We start from the raw sequence: 21,425 nt of genomic DNA, 5'->3' as shown, positions 1-21,425 counted from the left end.
TGCATGGACCAGGTCTGTTCAGTTAATATTAACACATTCTACAGAATGTTGACAACGCATGTATACTTTTCTCAACACGTTAGGTTATGCAACTGCACCTGATTTTGATTCTGTTCGAATTCCTGCCAATCAACATTTAATTTTCCTTGGCTCTCGTAGGCGTGCTCTATTTCTTTCCTCTACAGTGCAAGGTCTTCTAAGGCTCATCATTATAAAAACCGTATGATATTTGTGATCAATGGTGTCAAATGCTTTCGATAAATCTAGGAAGATTCCAAGATGGGTGTCTTTGTTTTCTATTTCCGTATATCTAATGTCTTATTGATGGGTTGGTCTGAATGAAACTAATGCGTGTGGACAATGTCTAAGTATAATATCGTGCTTCCAAGAAGGACCACATTATATTTTATGATCAATGGTGTCAAACGCCCTAAATACATCTATGAAGATGCCAAGAATTGTTTCGTTGTTTTCTACTGAGTTTACTATAATCGTATCTATATAAGTCAAAAATTGCCATGAACGTGGAGTAGTTTGGTCTTAATGAAACTAATGCGTGTGGGCAATGTCTAAGCATAATATCGTGCTTCCAAGAGAAGGGCCAGATAATATTTTGTGATCATTGTCAATGGTGTCAAATGCTCTAAATACATCTATGAAGATGCCAAGATTTGTTTCGTTGTTTTCTACTGAGTTTACTCATCGTATCTTTAAGTCTAAAATTGCCATGCACGTGGAGTGACTTGATCTAAATTAAACTGTGTGTGGATAATGTCAAACATGTCCAAGCACAATATCTTGCTTGCAAAGGAAGGACCTGATAATATTTTGTGATCAATGGTATCAAACGCTTTAGATACTTCTATGAAAATCCCAAATGTGGTCCCGTTATTTACTACAGAGTTGCTAGTATTGCCAAGCATGTGATATGGCATGATCTGAAGAGGAAATGTGTTTGGACAATATTTTTAAATGTCTAAGCGTAACATCACGCTTCCAACATGTCCAAGAGAAGGACCAGATTGGATTAAAATAAAAGACGGGCTATCATGGCCATAATGACAAGAGGTAATACAATTCCGGAATAAAATGATGACAGAGGCAACAAAATGTCTCCCGACAAAGATTGAGAATTCAAATTTTACCAGACAGATACCAAATGCAATTGCTTCGTTGAACTCGACTATAAAGTGGTACAATTTCAATTCAATTTAAAAGCTGGTCTCAATACTTATTACTGGCATGCGCAAACTATTTTGCAATCACATTCCTAAAACATATACCAAATTAAACAAGCTGGGTCTTCCGTGACTACATTTAGATATATAAATACATGCATATTTGAAATCAAACTATTTTTTTATTTCGCTGTCACTATATCGTTGGAAACACTTTCAAAAACTCAATTGCCGTTAGACGATGTGCTCAGCATAGTGATAGGAATCCAGTTGCTTGCCAATTGGAGGTCTCCGATTCGCCTGTTAAAATGCAATCGACGCCCGCTGTAGTGCCGAATTCCGGGCACGGTTGGACGCGGGGAGGAGCAGCTGTAACGAGATGGGAGGTTTTGGTGTCCGGCCGCGACTAGGGGACAATTTCATTGCATGCGTTGTCTTGGTTGTGTAAAGATAAAACGTCTGTGACTAATGATATAATAAGAAAACATGATTTATTTATGTGAAATTATACACGCGACCTTTAGATCTGTATACTGTTCTTTTTACTATTATTATTGTTGTCCAAGGGTGGTATGCTTGGAAGTTTAGCGTCTCTTCCCTGTCCCAAGTACATATTGGCGTGTGCATATTGGCGCTGTAAGACACTTTACATCTCATAACGAATTTAGAATGTTTCAACATACAAATGATCCATTTTCGACCACAATTGGGTACTAAGGTCCTTAATTTCAAAACTGACAACGATGCAATGTAAACAGATCGCATCGTGCGCGCACAATTACTTAGGAAAACAACCCAAGTTCAAATCTGAAACACTGAACCTTTCCGGCTATTAAACACGATTAAAGGGCACTGCATGGTTAGTGAAGTATCAAGAAATTGACAAAATACGCGCACTTTGGAATGTGTTTGTTTGGTATCATGTTAAACAGCTCCAGCAGTGGGGTCGAACCATCAGGATAAGAAAATCAATTGGTTTTGGTGTGAAAGCCTAGACCCATGCCAGATGCAAACTTTATAACCCGTGTCCTGTAGTCAATTATACACGGCAAGCCGCCCAAGAGCTTCACCTGTTCACGTTGAAGGTTTCGTGGTATGTACATCGCGGGGACTCTATGCAAGCAACCATGACATTTATAGAAATCGACCGCTATGGCGTTAAAAATTGCATGTTGTTTGCGAGAAAGTACAAAACTGGTTTTGTTTGTTAAAATTATTTAAAATGTTTGAAAAGTAAATGTTACACGCCATTTGTGTAGTCTTTTGAAGTTTGTTTTTGAAATAAATGATAAGAAAAATGCAGTTGTTTATTCACATTCGTTTAATTTGTACATTATTATTATTTCTCAATACGTTTTCTTGATTTGGGATTATTGGCAAGGATTAATAATTGAAACTGGTTCAAACCTTTGTATGCTGTTTCGATTTATGATATACAAACGAAAACAAAAACGGAATGGTGGTTTTCGTTTATTAAAGGCAATGTTTTACAACACCCATTTGCTTTGCGTATATTACTGCAACAAATCTCGTAAAAATCATAATCCATATTCTTAAAGGGGGACTCCGGCAATCATAACATTATGCCTTATATGTTAGAAAAATAATTATCAAGCACGAATCACATTGTTTTATTTAAAACAAACTCATATTGACCATAAAACGAATAAAAACAGTCGGCTCTCAACACGCGATATTCAAAAGTCCCGCTCCGAAATTCTCTAAGTGCAATGACGTAATGGTTATTTGTGTTCAATTGTCGTCAGCCTTCATTGTATTACTGAGACGTCATTGCACTCGGCGCCCGGGAATTTTGAATATCGCGTGTTGAGAAACGGATGTTTTTATTCGTTTTTATGGAAACCATGTGATTCGTGCTTGATAATTATTTTTCTAACATTATAAGGAATAATGTTGTGATTGCCGGAGACTTCCTTTAAAAGCTTAAGGAAATTTAAGAAACAACTATTATACATCTAGTATTCATGAAGTGACCAGAGTGAAGTGACTCAAGTATTTTGTTAAAATTTGTAAATCTTCATTGTTATAGAATTAGACATAATGGTGGGCTTTGAATTCTTCCTTTGCTCTAATGGCACACATGCAATATCAAAAGGACATTTATGATAAGGATAATGGGCAAAGATTACGCCGTTCTTAAATAAAAATGATCTGAGGACGCAGTCATGGTCATAATTTGTACATGTTCTTGTTTCTTGTTTTTTTGGAACGAATTTTTTGATAATAACACGACATTCAGGGGCGTCGCTAGACCAATATGATTCGGGTGGTGTAGAGCATGTTTTGCCGACGGAAATCAATTTTTGCCGCCCCTTCCTCAACAGCCTGAAAAGGTTGACCCAATTTTTTTTCCCGGTACGGTGGTTTGAAAAAGTGAAGAGCAAAAAAAAAAAAAAAAAGGATTATAAGCGCTCGCGCCCTAAAAGCCCTTAAACGTAGGAGCCCAAAATTTTTTTCGACGATTTTTTTTATTCATGAGTAACTACAATCACATTAACAATAGCTATATTACGTATCTTACGTAACAACAGCACAATTTGGTAACACCTTAATATTTTAGATGGACTCTTGCAATTTGCCGACAATCACACATAGCTTTGACTACATTTGCCGACAATCACATGGTTTTGAAGACAACAGTCAATTTTTGCCGACAAAATTGTGTATTTAGCCTCTAATTGTGCCTCTAGCGACGGCCCTGAGACATTCGTAAAGACGTATTATTAATTTATCGCTTCATTCGTATAAAATAATGAAGCGAAGAAACAATGGCATGGCGTCACAGGCGTGTGTTAACATTTCATTTAGTTCCATAATGATACATTTTTGTAGCTAATGAAGCATATGTGACCGTTGTACAGCACGAATGAGCCGTAAATGTCCTCAATTGTATTCTGAGTTACAGTGTAAAATGGGCATGAAGGTCATATTCATAGGTATTTCAATTTGGTGCTACGTGTATCTCATTAAATGAGGTACACGTAGCACCAAATTGAGGTACCTATGAATACGACCTTCATGCCCATTTTACACTGTAACTCAGAATACAATTGAGGACATTTACGGCTCATTCGTGCTGTACGGTCACATATGTGATATATCTTTCGTAGATATTTAGTCCAAATCCTTCCATGTTAAAAACCTCCATACCTTTCAAAGAGATCACGCCGACGAAGATACCTCCAACAACATTGCTGATTACACAATTCATATTTGTTTACAAACATTCGACATTCCTGCATAATTTATACCTATTTTCGAATAAAATTTACACCTATCCGATTTTCGTCAAACCTTTGAGGGTAACAAACTGTGCGTTCCTTATGGCCTGGCTAGGCCGTCAGACTGCGCTGAGGCATCTGTAGTAACATCAACAAATTACAGTACCATATTGGTCCACTCGTCGTCAGGTGACAAGACATTACGTGCGCGGCTGGCATTCGTGGTATAGCAGGTTCAATTGATTCCATGGTCGTCTGCCCTAAAAATGTACAAATGATGGTCAAATTACAAAATATCACAGCAAAGTTTGATGAGTATTTGTCACGTTTTGTTGGGTTCATCTGGATTAAAGACTATATACATGATGATAAGCATTATGACGAAATTATTCGGATTGACAGTATTATAGGCACGCGATTTATGTAAATAATGTTTAAAAAACAACACAATTGTCACCGTAATCCGCGGGCATTCTGGTCAAATTCGGTATTTATTCGAAAATGGTGCGACTTGATATGCTAAAATGTCATGTTTTGTTTGCAATATTTATTTGCCTTGTTTGTTGCAATTGTTAAAATTTGACGAGAAAAACGTTCGCAATGATTCTTACAAAATAGATCTGTGAGAATCTATGCGACTTATTATGCTGTTTCTGATGTGACTTGATATGCTAATTATTTGTCATTTTTGTCAGATCATACCATAAAATATTATTAATGTTTGTTACAAGACAGTTCAAATTTGACGCAATGATTCTTGCAAAAGATCTGCGATAATTTAGTCGAGAACTCGGATTCAGATTCTCCCAAAGAATTGGACGAGTTTTAGGGAGCGATATTCTCTGGGCCAATTTCACAATTATTTACTGGAGAAATTGAGTGCTTAGACTGCTAACGCCTATAGAGCCCAACTCTTGCCAAGCTTAACGAAATTGACCCCGCTGTAAAGTACATTGGTAGAAAAAATAATTTAAACGAAACAACATTACATTGGTCAGAATCAATCACGTATTATGATGATCTTTCTAGCTCATCATTAAACCATAGACAGTAAACGTGGAAAAAATGTTCGTGTTCGTTTTGTCTGTCCTTGGCATTCGAAAATACTACCGCTGATCTTCCTCAGCCTGTGGTATGCAGAGATATATCTATGCATATGCCTAAACTAATGGTCATGATGATACATGGACAGAGTTACATATTTGAACTGAGTTGAAAAGATAAAATAGTAATTTGCTCCCGTAGAGAGGTGAACAAGACAAAATAATAACATCATCATACCATGGTATGGCCGTAATAAATAGCGAGCCAGGTGGACGCTAAAAACGACTTGCGCAAATGCGATGACGGTAATTGGCGCATTTGAAGATCTCAGCTCAGATACCTCCACGATTGACTGATGATGTGCTATACATGGACGAGGCGTGGTTTTCCTAAATATTTTTTTTGCACTCTGCGCTCTATTCACTACAGCCTTAAGTTCTCATGCCCAGGCATAATAGTTCTTTTGATTCATATGTGTCTAAGTCAGAGGTCCAAGTGTCTTCATAGTCGTGGAATGGCATAGAAGGGCTTAGTTTGGCATTTATTCAGTATTACACGACATGCACGAGGTCAACTTGTAATATTTGACTAATAAATACGAGTTAGTAAACTAGGCCTATGCAAATTATTAGAATTGAGGCTACTTTGACATATCAAGGGTCATCGTCTGCAAAAAAAAAAAAAAAAAAAAAAAAAAAACCCGTCAAGGCATTTAAAAATGTTAACAGGTCAATAACCCTTTGCCAAAAGCTATATTCGTAGTCATAGTTATGATCATTCAGGCACCAGAACCAAATTTGTTCGATCCTTGGATCAACCATCGATGTCGCTTTGATGCTTGTAATTAATTAACTACCAACTAATTAACAAGCAGTAATGGTAAATTTGGATTGGTTAATATCAATGCAATTCGTACAAATATTCATAAATTTTACCACAATTAACAATAGTAAATTAATTGATTTTATAAATAATAAGAATCGACCAAGCATCGAGGGTCGATAGAAAGCTTGAACCAATTTGGTTCTATTCCGTTATTGGTCATGATATTTCGATGCAAATCTAATATTGTGATATTTTTGAACAAATCTTGTAATGTTTTGAACGCGAGTGCAATATTGAATGTTCGTGTATAGAGCGGGGTATGGAGTAATTGGATAGAACAAGAACCTATACGCATGACATGCAGCTGGGAAGCCAGGCGATCACATAATAGAACATGCCTCATATTTTTGAAATATTTGTATAGCTGCTTTATAAGGTGAGGTTTTGTAACGGGAAACTGATATTAGGCAGATATCATTTTCTTTTTATGTGCAATTTTGTTCATATTATGAACATTGCAGGCAAGCCAGTGCCAGTTTACACCTCTGTATTATCTATAGCATGTATAGGATGAGCTAGGACGTCAAATCCTTTTTGACGGGGAGGGTATGGGCTCGATAGCTTGGTGTCCTACGTAGCATGAGTCCCTCGGTCCTGATCTCGAAACTAGTAAACATGGCGGAACAAAATGGCGGTTTCTCATCACCTATTAGATACTATTTTTCTCATCACCGTCCTGAAATGTGACGTCTCAAAATCAGTTTCGATATAAGAACGTCACAGGGTTCGGTTTTTGCCGGCAAAAACCTGTTTTTGCCAGCAAAGTGGCAAAAACCTGTTTTTGCCAGTTTTTGCCCGGTTTAAACCGGCAAAAATGGCAGAAACTGGCAAAAACTCACATATAGTCACTCAAATATTAAAAAAGTAACACAGAAAGCTCATAAACAGTAACACACAACTTTTAATGAATCATTCAACATATTTTTTGTCTCATCAAGTCCTTAAAATGAAAAAGTTTTGAATTTGGTATACGCCACATTCCGGTTAAATGCATTTGAGCAATGAAAACACATGAATTTAATTTCTTAAATGTTACTCATAATTACAAAATCTGGTCTTGTAACACTCAGGAAATTATTTTTGGAACTTAATAATTTGTTTTGAGATGAAAAAACTGAATTATAAATCACTTTTTTAGTTTTTGCCATTTTTGCCGGCAAAAACTGGCAAAAACTGTTTTTGCCAAGCGGTTAAAACCGTGGTTAAAACCGCGGTTTTTTCCACCTGCGGCAAAAACCTGCGAACCCTGGAACGTCATAAGTCTTCTTTCTTAATGTGAAAGAGTGGAAAACTCACTCTCCAAAAGAGGTGAGTAAAGATCACTCTCCAAAAGAGTGACACCACTCCCTACTCCACTCTTTCAAGGTATGATATAATGGACATTACTCTTTTTCGAGTAATGGACTTAACTCTTTTTCGGGTAATGTCCCTTATATCATACCTTGAAAAGTGGTTCCTTTTATCATACCTTAAAAGAGTTACTCTTTTAGGAGTAATTTTCACTCTTTTAACATTGATTTTTACTCTTTTGGAGTGATTTTTCCTTCCCTCACTCTTTTGGAAAGCGAGTTTTCACTCTTTTTACATGAAGAGATCAAGAAACATAGCTTGGCAGCTTGTACAGGCCGGCACAATGCGGATGCCGGGGTGCAGAATTAAGAATCGTCAGACACTTTCTTCCAGGAATGAGTTAGAAAACTACTCTCTTAAATTGACCGATTAACGATTAATGACAGAAATCAATCTAAATAGATTGAAATGGATTTTTGGATTTACTCTTACTCTTCTTGTAGACTGATTTCACTATCCAATCATATGTTGCAGCCAAATGACATGTGTTGCATATGGTTGGAATGAGATTTCAAACTGTTTTAGAGTGAAAATTTTCAATCTTTTTTCAATTTCAGTCTAATTCAAAAGATTGCAAAATATGAAAATCAATCCTTTCTACTGAAAATTCGATCGAAAAAGATTTGTCCCTAACTTTAATCGCTAAAAGATTGAGAATAAAAATGATTAAAAATTCAATTTGTCCCTCCCTCACTGCAAACGGCAAAAGATTGAAAAACCAATCTTTTTGATTGAATATTCAATCGGAAAAGTTAAAATAATAGTATAAAGTGTATGTTTCACCATAGACCCTAGAAGTAGAAAGAACTCGTATTTTGATCGACAGAACATAATAATCGGGAGTTCTTGACAAATTGTAATATGCAATACAGTAGTCAAATTGAACACTTCAATCGTATCCGCTTTTTGTAACACAATACATGTAACTTTACTTGTTATATCATCATAACATGATCACACTCTTATGTCTTGTTATTACTCTTAATATACAAGAACAGACGTCCGACCTTTGGTCTGAAATAATAAACACGATAAAACCCAGGTTCAAACCTATGTGTGTCAGTTATTGACATTAATTAGGAATACAGTTGTACGAAATAAGCCGGTAATTTCGTTGCCCTTAGAGTTTAAGCATACGCCAGGTGTACGGTAACGGGGGAAACTGTTCGTACTCCAAACCCGGCCCACCAACATGTGAGACACAGCCCGCCAATTGCGACAATTAAACTCACCTGATGTTAAAACATTGGTATCGGTTTGTCCACTTAAGTTTTTTTGAAAACGGAGCAAGCTGATGAAATTAGCTTGTTGTACTTCACGTAACGAGAGCTAACGAGAGGAAAATTATTTTGTCCTCGGAGCCACAGGCGCGCTACGTCAATACGGCAGTTGGGTTTCTATGTGGGGTTTCATATAGACCGGTCGATGACACAATGTTAAACTTTTTAAACCATGTTTAAGTTTTGGGTCGAATTATTGTTTCAACGAAGTTCGATGTAAAAATAGTCTTTCATTGGTGTTTTATGACGAATATAGAAGTAGGTGAGGTTTGTGTCAAAAGTAATGTAAGTTTTCATGTTAGAATTGAACCACACTTAAATATTTTATATGGACGTATCAAAGGACACAAAACTCGGGGGAGAGAGAGAGAAAAAAACATACACTGGATGAGAAAGGGAGAGACAGACTAGATATTCAGCAAACATAAAACGTTTTAGACATTATTCGCAATAGGTTAGAAAAGGCTGCAGAAAACGTCAAAGGACGTTTCCGGCAATCACAACATTATGCCTTATATGTAAGAAAAATATTTATAAAGTACGAATCACGTGGTTCTATTTAAAACAAACTCACAGTGATCATAAAAAGGAATAAAAACATCCGTCTCTCAACACGCGATATTCAAAATTCCCGGGCGCCGAAATTGTCGAGTGCAATGACGTCCCAGTAATACAATTAAGACAATTAAGACAATTAAGACTGACGACAAATGAGCACAAATAACCATTACGTCATTGCACTTGCGGGAATTTTGAATATAGCGTGTTGAGAGCCGACTGTTTTTGTTTGTTTTTATGGTCAATATGAGTTTGTTTTAAATAAAACCATGTGATTCGTGTTTGATATTTATTTTTCTAACATATAAAGCATAATGTTATGATTGCCGGAGACTCCCTTTAAATGTCGGGAAGGTATAAAATGTTTTCATAACATTTTAAAACATTTTTTTGAAAACTTGCCGCAAAATATTCTAACATAACGTTATTAACGTAATTAAACATAATGTTATTAACGTAAGTGTTATCAAAATATTTGACAAAAAGTTTGCGAAAATACTTTACAATAGCATTTTTGACAACATAAATGTTGTACAATGTTTTCATTAAAAAAACCGTTTTAAAACAAGGGAAGAGGCTTACGCATCGTTCACTGGAACATAGACACATTCAAACATTACGAACTAGCGTAACATTGGCTTGGTGTGAGAGTTTCGAAAAGCACTCTTCATTCAGTAGAAAAGCCATTATATCAATATGACATTTACCATACAATTTTTTTCTTATTCTTTGTGTCTCCAGGCATCTACACAAGCAATGATTGCCGGCACAGGACATCCAAATCCCACGCTACATTGGCTCGCAGAATTTCAAGGTGAGAATTGAATTTTAAAAAATACTCTGTGGTAATTCTCGGTTCTCCGGAACGCCAAAACGCACGCACGAGAACTTTTTACTGGCCTTTCCATTACCCAAAATGCATCTTGATTGTAAACCTCTTAATATACCACGCAAACCGTAAAAATTCGATAATAAGCATGTGCCTAGTAACGAGTTGCTCTGACGAGAATAATTTTTTAAGGGTAGTTTGTTAATTTTGTTAATTTTTTTCTTCTGATTTACGAATATCTGTGTTACAGATATTTGTAAAAATATCTGTGTTACATTTACTGTAAATTAAAAGAAAAAAATGAAAAAGTTTAACAAACTACCTTAAAAATTCGTTCTTGTCAGTGCAACTCGTTACTAGGCACATAAACTCAACCCAGAAAGTATCGAAATCATTGTAGATGGTCAGATATATCGGGAACTGAAATAGCCTATATAGCAAAAACTTATTTAATGTATATAAAGCGCAGCTTTCTCCTGCGCATTTTGATACCTCTTTTGTTGCTCTACGATATCATTTGGTCGAGTTATGGGCGCTTGAGTGGCTTCAAGTCGGATTTTGAAAGTTGCACTTAGCTCCTATTCAACAATGTTCAAGCCAAATGCGTTCGTCGTGTACACGCCCCACCCCCCCCCCCACACACACACACACAAAAAATCAAGACAGAGGACACCGATTTGCTCTGTTTACTTAACCATGAACTTTACTTTATTTTACCCCTTCGACTTCCAACTTCAATACTTGCTACCCTTTACTTATCTCATGAACTCTTTCTGCTGACATCTCAATACTTAGTGTGCCCACCATCACTGCCTGGATTCGTCGTCGCATGCTCTGAACAAGATGTCTTATCTTTCCTTGTCCAATGTCTCGCCATTTCCTGAACAGGATGCGCCGAAGGCCTTCTAAGGTGGTGTCAGGCTTGATTGCCTTGTTAGCTTTCCTCATAAGAGTGTCCCACAAGTGTTCTAGTGGATTAAGGTCAGGGTTCTTTGCAGGCCAGTCGAGAGTATCCACCGCTCTGTTTCCAAGAACTCTCTGGTTAGGGCTGCAACATGTCGCAGTACAACGCATTTGGCTTGAATAGGAGCTAAGTGCAACGTTCAAAATCCGACTTGAAGCCACTCAAGCGCCCATAACTCGACCAAATGATATCGTAGAGTAACAAAAGAGGTATCAAATGCGCAGGAGAAAGCTGCGATTTATATACATTAAATAATGTTTTGCTATATAATTCAGTTCCTGGTATCTGACCATCTATAATCGTTTCGATACTTCCTGGGTTGAGTTTATGCTTACTATCGACGCGGTATGTCACTGGAAAAGATTGCGCGTTGAGTATGTGTGACGTATTTACAGGTTGAAACGAAGATGTATTCTGGGACATTTGGTAAATGGTGAATCCCATTACCTCCGTAAGGATTTACAAATAATTTCGATATTAGATCTGTTTTGGCAACAGATTCTCCCAGAGATCTGCGGTTTGGTTTCCCATATACTATGTGAATAATGTTCTCAATTGTTTTGTTTTGGTGAAACAAAAGAAGTGAGAAATGTTGAGACATTGAATTCGTGAGTAGAAATGTTTCATTATAGGAAAGATGGTTATTTTGTTGATGGAAGGAACTTACACTGACAGAAATGTGTCCACAAACAATGTTCATTAACCACTTTGTTTTGGCATAACACACAATTATTTTACAGTATCCACTGTTTAGACTCATGCGATCTTTAAAATCCCGTATTCCATACAGAATTAAAGCGCGGACTGACCGGTCAGTAAATGTGAAACCATTGGAATCAAAAACCTATTTAGGCTATATCTGTGACAAGGTACTAAACATCTTCATCAGACAAATCAGAGGGGAGCACAATTTCAAAATAAATCTGAACAGTTCATCAACAGTTCATTGTGCAATAAGAAAATAAAACTATGTATTAAACCACCGTTGATGGGAAAGTGGACGGCCGAAGAAAACCAGCGGTCAACACAAAATGGTCACGTCGACTCGGTGTGATAGTGCTCTTAACACTTGTTCAAAGTCCGAAAGATGATACCCACCAACATCTGCTCTTCCCAGGATGGACACAACATGAGGCTGTTGTGTCCAAAGTGTGCTGGCGGACTCTCCGGCCAAAACATACATGGGAACTGGTTTAGATTCACACTTAGGGTTTTTGAAAAATTAGTGGCAAATTTGACTTAGACTTGACTTGGATGATAAGTTCATCAAGATTGAAAGGAGGGGAAAACATGGGGATAAAAAACCCTTCCACGATGGTCATATCAAGAGCAGTATATAGCTGATGTTGATAATGATGTTTATGATAATGTTATCTTCAAAGACACAAAACAAATGTTTAGAATGTGCAATGCAGTTTTTAATGAAAGAGCAGATCAATCAAATAGTATATTTAAAACTGAAAATCTGATAGCTGACGTGGGAGTTGAAAACTATGAATTATACTCCATCGCTGACCTCAGCGATGGCGTATAAAAATGGCGTATATGTTTGTTATTGTATCGGTTATTATTTAAACACCGTCTACTATTGAACCCAGTATCTACCATCCATGGTAAAAACTTCTGCAAAGCGAAAACCAAACACTTTGCATTTCTAGTTCATACTTTCTTTCATGAATGTAAAAGTCCTTTTAGCAACCAAATATGATTTATGCCATTCTCTGTTCATTGGCTATTTCGACTTGCATGGGTTTTTTTAAAACCGATAAGCATGATAAGCATATGTTATGATAAAGTGTATCGTCTCTTTTCGTTTTACGCAGAAACGCTGCGAAGACTACCGAAGCCGATCGAACCAAGCCCCCGTCGCTTTCTCACTGAGATGGAGAACAGACCCAGGATAGTGGTGGTCGACAGTGACAGCAATAACAATGTTGTATGAACATTATTTGCACCCATACAAAGAATGTTTCGTTGTCGATGATGATCAAGAGACCGCGTCTATAGTTTTAATTTCAGCAAAAACAGCAACCATAAACAGTCAATGATCAGAAGACTGGTGTTTTTACAGGCATGATATATAATGTTCCTATTTAAATAGGAATTTCCTATTTTCTTATAGCTAAATTGGGTTTTCATTTATTTTTAGCCTGATTTGGGCCATTTTAGCCAATTTTACGATTTTTTAAAGATTCGTTCACTTTTTTTCCCTGGGGCTTATTATTATAATGCCTGGTTTTAGTTTCAGTTTATTTCAACAAATCGTTGGAATAACGTTATATTACGTCGGTATACGGTCTAATGATGTCAGAATTATTTTTAATATGATTATTTGCATTGCATTGATCATCTCATCAACGTTAATCGAGATAAGAAAAGTGCCGAGTCTGTATTAATTTGTAAGTTTGATTACCAAATTCGTTGAGTTTATGTTAAAGATACAATCAGTGAGTTGCTAAAACAGAATACTTCACCATAAACACGATAAATGAAATCTGTATGGGTTATAGAATTGGCACCTTCCAGTCGTTGATGCCCGGCGTTGATGCTGTTTTAGAGGTTTTGGCTCAGCTAAATCGAATCAGGCCAGAATTAGCGACACTGAAAATTGAAAGCAAGGACGATTGTGAGCCTGAAAATTGAAAGCGGGAATGATTGTGTAGCCTGGCTTCGCTAATTCCGGCCTGATTGGAATTAGCCGAGCCAAAACGAGCCAAATCGACCTATTTGTGGTTGTTAATATTGATCATGATGGAATATTTAGCATTAATATTTATACAGTCAATCTCTGATTATCCAGATAAACTGCATCTTATATAATGCAGACTAACTTAAGGTTACGCATGATTTTCTCAAAATCCGCGCTTAAATTTAAAGCAGGTAGACACCACATTATTATTTTTTATATTTTTTTTTATCGTGTTGGGAGTAAAAACATAGCGCATCTTTTGTGAAAGAACAATACGCTTTTGTGTGTTGATTATATCGACACAATTTAATAGTGCGTTATGCATGCTTAACATGATTATACAAGCCGGGGCATCAGTTTTGTTTCGTACGCTCCCCGGAATTTTGAGGTCTTTGAGAGCTGACGGCATACCATAAAAAGGGGCCTTTCGGAGCTGCAAACGGTCAAAATCAACGGTCTTTCTTGGTTTGTGGTTTAAAATTGTCTGGGAAAAAACCACAAATGTAAAGAATGAGCAATTCAGGGGTCTTTTCCGAGCAATCATTACTTAACTGGGCCAATGCTGGACCCCATAATTGGACCCCTTTCTCTCTTACTCTTTCATGACTCCCACTCTCTTACCCACACACTGGATGTTCGGCCAGAAAATAATATCAATTTGTCCAGCTTAGTACCAGGACTGGCCCAATTCAACGTTGGTATGCAAACATCGGCCCAATACCGGTGTCCAGTATTGGACTTTATTGGCCCAGCCTATTTGCTGGATTGGAGCTGAAGTTATTAAAATCAAGGGTCATTCAGTACTCTCTTTCTTGGTAAATTTCAGGAGTCTTTAGCAGCAGCGCAATCCAAAAACACATCAAAATGTACACATCAAAACATGTCAAGGCCAATGGGTTTCTATGGTCATTGACCTATTTTGATGCGAAATCTAGGTAATGAAATATCCTACATATTGCTAACTAGTATTATTTTAAGATCATTTTTCAAAACGAAGATTTTGACACCACATTTTCATCAAAATCGGAGCAAGTTTAAAATTTTGACCCTTCGGAGGTCAACGGTTGACCTTTGACCTTTTTGGTAATATCTCAAGAACGGTACAACTTAGATAGGTGAAACTATACAATTTCTGAATCCTTATGACCAGAGAAATACATTAGTAATGTTTTCGACACAATTTAACGAAGTTTGAAATTTGACCCCATGTAAAGTTTAATGACCTTTCCCTCACCCCACCCATGGGACAATATTTTGTTTTGGAATAACACAATTTGTGTTCTAGGGACTTTAAGGATTACGAGGAAATAGGATAGAAAAATACATCATTCAAGGTGCATGGGAAGCCATCCTGGGGACTAGACTAACTGCAGTTACTGTTCACAGTGCTCTCACCATTGACGTGTAACCTCTACAAACAGTGTATGTTAGAGCTATAGGGTATTGCCTAGTTAACATCACTGAGAGAAAAGTAATCGGCTAATATTTTTTGTACTCAGGTTCTGAAATTCTAGAAAATATAGTTTTGTAACATGTCCTAAATTTTTAGCTAATTTAGATGTTTGGAAATATTCGCATTTTGGTGTTTTAGTAAGGAAGGGCACGGCATGGCCTGCAAAATTCCCTGTGTAAATTGAATGCAACTTTTGGCGACTATCACTCACTTGTGGACCGCTCTCTTCGAAGGGCATTAAGGCTAAACCACTTGTCAGATATTTTTTGTACTTCCTGTCAATCAAGAATAATGTATACATTACATGCAGGCTAAAAACTGAGTAGGTGGGGCATCTGGATATGTTCGTACCTCCCTGATATGTAAATGACAGATAAATGCAAAAACAACTCCCATATCTGTCCATAACTTTGGTCAGTGGAGCGAGTCAGGGGATTTAAGTAGGTGATTATTGATTGGCAAGTGCCATATTTGGGCATAAGTGCAGTCCACCATTCAATGTGGAGGATGGGCTAGACTTTATCAACGGATTGATTTTGCTGGAGTAATTTCCTGTTAACCAGGTTTAAGTACTGTAAAGGTCGAATCATGTTTGCTGTGCAGTATAACTGCACTATGGGCGGCCGATTCCGGATTCGTCATTTTCGTAAATTCATGTTACGCATGAATGATTTTTAATCGGAGAGTAATGGATCACGCTGTAGCTCCAAAGGGCATCACCAATTTTTAACGGTTTTCAATGTGATAAGTAGCGAAAGAGGGCGACATACAGGGAAAGCTACCGGTGCAACGCAGCACGGTCGACGCTGATCACCTTTAACAAAATTGATATGCCCTCTGGGGCTAAATCACTGGTCTTGATCTTCTGTTCTCTAATTCAAAACAATTCACTGACGCGTGACATGAATTTGGAAATGTAACATGCAGGTATGGAAGTATTGCTTTCTCTTCACTCGTTTCAGGAAAAGCAAAGAGAAATGTCAAAACGCACTTGTCGGTTGCTACATGCGTCTTATTACATAACTAGCTAGGATCAACAAATACCAGACTCATCTCAAGTGGAGGTCACACAGTTAGAACATTCCTAAACCATATGACTTGGGGATGACCTCCACTTGAGATTAGTCTGGTATTTATTCCTAGCTATTATGTAACAAGACATACGTAGCAGCCGACAAGTGCTTCCTTTTGATATGGATGTACACTAATGTTATTGCATGATTGATCACGACCAATGATAGAACCTTTTCTACAAAGATTGTAGGACATTAATGATATTATTATAGCAATGTTCAAATTACTTTAGTCCCAAGCTCCAAAGGATTTTGATCTTTCCATGTTCTTTACATTATCATTTATAGATTCTTATACATGTTATAATATAAAGTTGACCCGATTTTTGTCTAGAATCGTTTTGGTTTATCCAAAGAAAAGAAGACTGCAATTATGATGCTAGTTTCCGCATTCTATATTATGGATTTTAAAAGAATTATTTTATCAATGATAAGTTCACAAATTTGGTATCGGTAGCTATATTTGCAATTTGTTGATTACAAATTTTCAGCTCATGCGGCTCATGATGTTTTGATTTGATTTTCAAAGATTGTTTTTGAAATAAAAATCTTGTACTATTGTTAATCGAAATGATGCTGTATTGTGAATTTGTCTGGGTGTGGAGTGTAGTAGGTAATTCGTTGTACTCAATATGTTGCTGTGAACGCCGCATACGACGACTCCCAAAACTGTTCGACGACGAGCGCAGGTAACGACCACTGGCGCCCTCTGTAGTCCATACAAAGTGGTCAGTGCAGACTGTTTATAGTCTGTCGTCAATATGCGGTAATAAATGCATCTCCAACGTGTGACAAAAGTATAATCGCCCCTTTTGAAAGACCACTACTCAAACCTGCACCTGCATTTCAGCATGAAATGGCAAGAAGCCCAATTTTTGTTCTGGACACTTTGGTAGCTCATAATGCTCCAGTGAAACATTTAGGCCTATTCCAAAGTTGGCTTTGATGACGGGGGCCAAGGAGATATTATAAACACGAAGAAAACATATATTACATAACGCATTGTTCCTTTATGCCGAATTGATTTGTCGACAAGCTATAAAGTTTTGCCTTTTGATTCGGACAAAGGGGTTCCGCCATTTATTTGTTAACTAGCCTGACAGCGTATTAACGCCTTACCAGGCAGGCTACCGATAGCTACTGTCAATAAGTGATCAAAAGAAATTCATGTGAAAGAGCCCACTTGAGAAAGTGGCACCTTTTGTTCTCACACAGCCCAAAGGTGTGTCGTCGCAAGCACAAACAAGCACACTTTAGCGTCAATGTACAGTTATTTACCACCGATAGATTCCCGTATCAATGCTGCCAGGTATGTAGCTTTGTATAGACCACTTGACATGATTGTTTATCGACAAAGGCGAGGGACTCGTCTATCGATATGCTCGAACGAACCGCTACACTGTTCAATTGAATACCTGAGTGGAAGAAGGGCCCAACTCCAATTTTTTACAAAAATGAGTTAGACCCAGCATTTTATTGGCAGCAGACTGTTCTTCCTTGTGTGTGAAAGATGAGCCAAAATTCACTCTCTAAATAGTCTTTCACGTACACTTAATCATGAGTTTTCATGGAAGAAAGGCCCAACTCCATGGAGTTGGGCCCTTCTTCCACAAATATTGGATTAAAGAGGAATTTTGTACATCCATGAAATCTGCTTTTTTTACTACAATAAACTTTCTTGCTAACATATTACATGCTTCTACTTGTGCAATTAATGGGTAAGTACCTATTTCTGTAGCTATTTATAACACATCTGCTTACGGAACTGGCACTTGCAGTATATTACTGGAAGAAGGGCCCAACTCCAGCTCGTATTAAGACCTGTACCGTTGCCATGGAAGCATCATATATAATTTCGAATGTATGTAATATTGTATGTTCATGTATTAAAGGTCCCCTGAAGATGAAAACATTCTGTCTATAAAACTTTTCCAAATATTAAGTTTTTCTTAATATCTCAAAAACAGTTTTGATGGAGTTGGGCCCTTCTTCCACTCAGGTATTCAATTGCATTCTTGTACTATATGAAATGTGGTGGGCGATTTAAAATGCACGTGCCCTGAGCAAACTACGATACGCACGCTGCAGGGCAAAGAACAATGGAAATTGCCATAATTCGCGCGCATACTGCCGGGCAATGACGTCACATGTCAAGTGGTCTATAGCGCAGTACATTATTTTGTTATAGGCCTATTCATTTAAGGTGTTACGAGTCGTTAACGATCCAAGGCCAAAAACAAAAAACACCTTTTACCCTAATTCGCTTCAGAATGCACAATAAAACACACTGTTTGTATAAGATAACAAAATCTGAAGCTTTAATGAAAATCTCCGTGGTTCATCTGGTAATGGCGGGGCAGATGATTCATGATAAAAGACCTCGTTAGAGTCGGTTCCGATCAGGGTAACGCCCGCGATTGTCGGATACACTTGCCTGTCCTGTAAAAATACCCTGACCAGCTATCTACGGTGACCCCCTTCACCAGGTCACTTGTGCCTGGCCGAAGTTTCGTCAGCGTTATCGGCTAAATTTCAACTGTTAATGCCTAGATATGCTCGATGATACTGCAAAATAACATAAAAGCTGACACTTTTAGTATAGATCACACGAATAATTACTACTTAAACGACAGTCTTCTTGTTGATGTTCCACTCAGTGTTCCAGACGACTGATGTGTAATCCTGATTCAAACTGTCCTGCGAAGATCACTGTTCAGCGAAGTCCACTGAAGACTTGAATTTATATATCCTTTGTGTATAAAATCCTCGCACATTTCCAAAATGGTGCTGCTTTCACCAATCACTCCCTTTGTTTAGTACACAGTCTATTTCTGTACTGATCCACTTTATTGACAGATGCGTTCAGACTTCAGCAAGTCGACAGAAGACTTGTATTCCCCTTCTACCAACAAACAATGGGTTAATAATAAGTGGAATCTGTATCTTTTCAAAGGGTTCCCATTGCTACTGACACAAATGCGGAATCGCAATGTGCAGATCGTACTGTTTTGTTTGCTATTTCAGTTGAAAATTTGGTACACATGTTAGAAAGTAAGTATTAAAAAATGTCAATACAACTGGTTTTGTAATAATATCAAATTCTTTTCCCTTTCTTTCGTGTTAAAAAAATAATCAATATCAGCCAAACCCTGCCTGATACATAAGGAGAATATTAATATTATTGTGTGCTGCATGTAGAATGTGCTTTATTTACATAATACTAGTTATGGCTTCGTGGTAACGTGGTAGCAATTACTTATTTAATTACATAATGAATGACAATTTACACCGAACGTATGAAATCAAAATTTGACATGATCAGCTATGATCACGCCGGCTATTACTTTGTGCCAGTGGCGTAGATTTTCTTTTGACATTGGTGGGAGGGGGATGGGGATTTTCTTGAAGTAATGCGAATCTCGCACCTTTTGGCGACAAAATAAGTTTATGGTACACATGCGCGGGAAACAATTTGCCATATAGCAAAACTGGTATAATATGGTTGAAAAGTGGAAGAAATTCGTGCGAAGCGCACAAAATTTGGCACTTTTGGGGCTTAAATGGCCAAATATGAGGTTAATTTGGTCAAAAACCCACATACAGGCGTCAACATTGCGGGGAATGAGTGAATGGACCATCCCCCTCCTGGCAAAATATTGCATACAATATAAAACAATGACGAAAAAATTTCAGATTTCACAGTCAAATTTTGACTGTCTACAAAAGGAAAGCAAACTACAAAACAAGGTACTTTTACGGTGTACTGGATGACCGCAGTACCATACACTTCCTATGCACAGTACTCATGGTACTGGACAGCTAAAATACACAACACCATCTGCACCACACCTTGTGTGTTAGGATAAGGGCTATGGATTGAGTTTAAAATTTAGCGGCTATGTTAAGGTTAGTGTTCAGGTTATATAAGGTTAGGTTAGTGAATCCTTGGGAGACAATACCGCATATTAATTTTTTTAATACCGCTTTAATAGTATTTTAATAGTTAATTAATCAGCAAATGTGCTCAATTGGCAAGCAACTTAACCGAGGCAGGAGAGAGACTGCGATAGAAAAGAAAGGGAAAGAAAACGTGTGTGCCCTTAATAATAATAATAATAATAATAATAATAATAATAACAGGCAATAAACTGCCATTGTTCACGGAGTTCGTGATTACTCTTTCACTGATCGGAAATTGGCGCAAAGTCAGCACTGATTTAATGAAAAACGAAATATACAGAAGCAACAATTTAAGCTTGAAAGACTGGCATTGCGCACATGCAGCAGCTTCACCGGAGTAAAACAACGACGAGATATGCATATGCATTGCATCTAATTGTCTGTTCCAAATTCTTAAGAACGGGCCGCAACCCAGTGACTATTAATATGGCAGACAAAATACAAATCGTACTGTGGTTTCTTCTTCTTACTTATTTTAACTTGGCTGTAGGTCATTTATGTTTTATAGATAAACGTCTGAATACCGCAAGCGGATTGTATAGCTGGAGTTTACCAGCAGATAACTCCATTCGTTGTTCATGTACTAAAATTGTACCTTCACCATCCACAGACAATAAGAAAGCATGCGACTATTTTGCGGCTCCAAAATTGGGAAATCTTTGGTTTACAGATATGCCTGGGTTGCTCGTTCAGCGTTCCGTTTGGGGATCAGAAAGATTGCGAGAATTTCTTGGATGTTCAATGCATAATGTTACTGAAATACTGGCTGTAACTGGTGAAGAAGAAACCAGTACCTACATTACCGACGTAGGTGGATATTCTTCACAGCATCAACCCAAGCACAGCTCTCAACAGTCGACCGAGCTGACTCAACGACATTGTCGACAACGACATTGTCGACAACGGTGTTGACACCATCG

At 37.5% G+C, this 21,425-nt stretch overlaps 1 protein-coding gene across 1 annotated transcript in view; it reads left to right on the top strand.

Annotated features, from left to right (window-relative positions):
* LOC140166282 (uncharacterized) overlaps positions 1-14,035 on the top strand; it is a 35,299-nt gene extending 21,264 nt beyond the window's left edge. The window contains exons 3-4 of the mRNA XM_072189693.1: positions 10,279-10,351; positions 13,154-14,035. Coding sequence (XP_072045794.1) covers positions 10,279-10,351; positions 13,154-13,272 — 192 coding nt within the window. The 3' untranslated portion in view covers positions 13,273-14,035. The remainder of the gene's footprint in view (positions 1-10,278; positions 10,352-13,153) is intronic.
* Positions 14,036-21,425: the final 7,390 nt, after the last annotated feature.

Source organism: Amphiura filiformis, chromosome 12 (assembly GCF_039555335.1).
Source record: "Amphiura filiformis chromosome 12, Afil_fr2py, whole genome shotgun sequence".
Taxonomy (NCBI): Eukaryota; Metazoa; Echinodermata; class Ophiuroidea; order Amphilepidida; family Amphiuridae; genus Amphiura; species Amphiura filiformis.
Note: the sequence above shows the minus strand (reverse complement) of the source record. Positions and strands in the feature narration are given on the sequence as shown.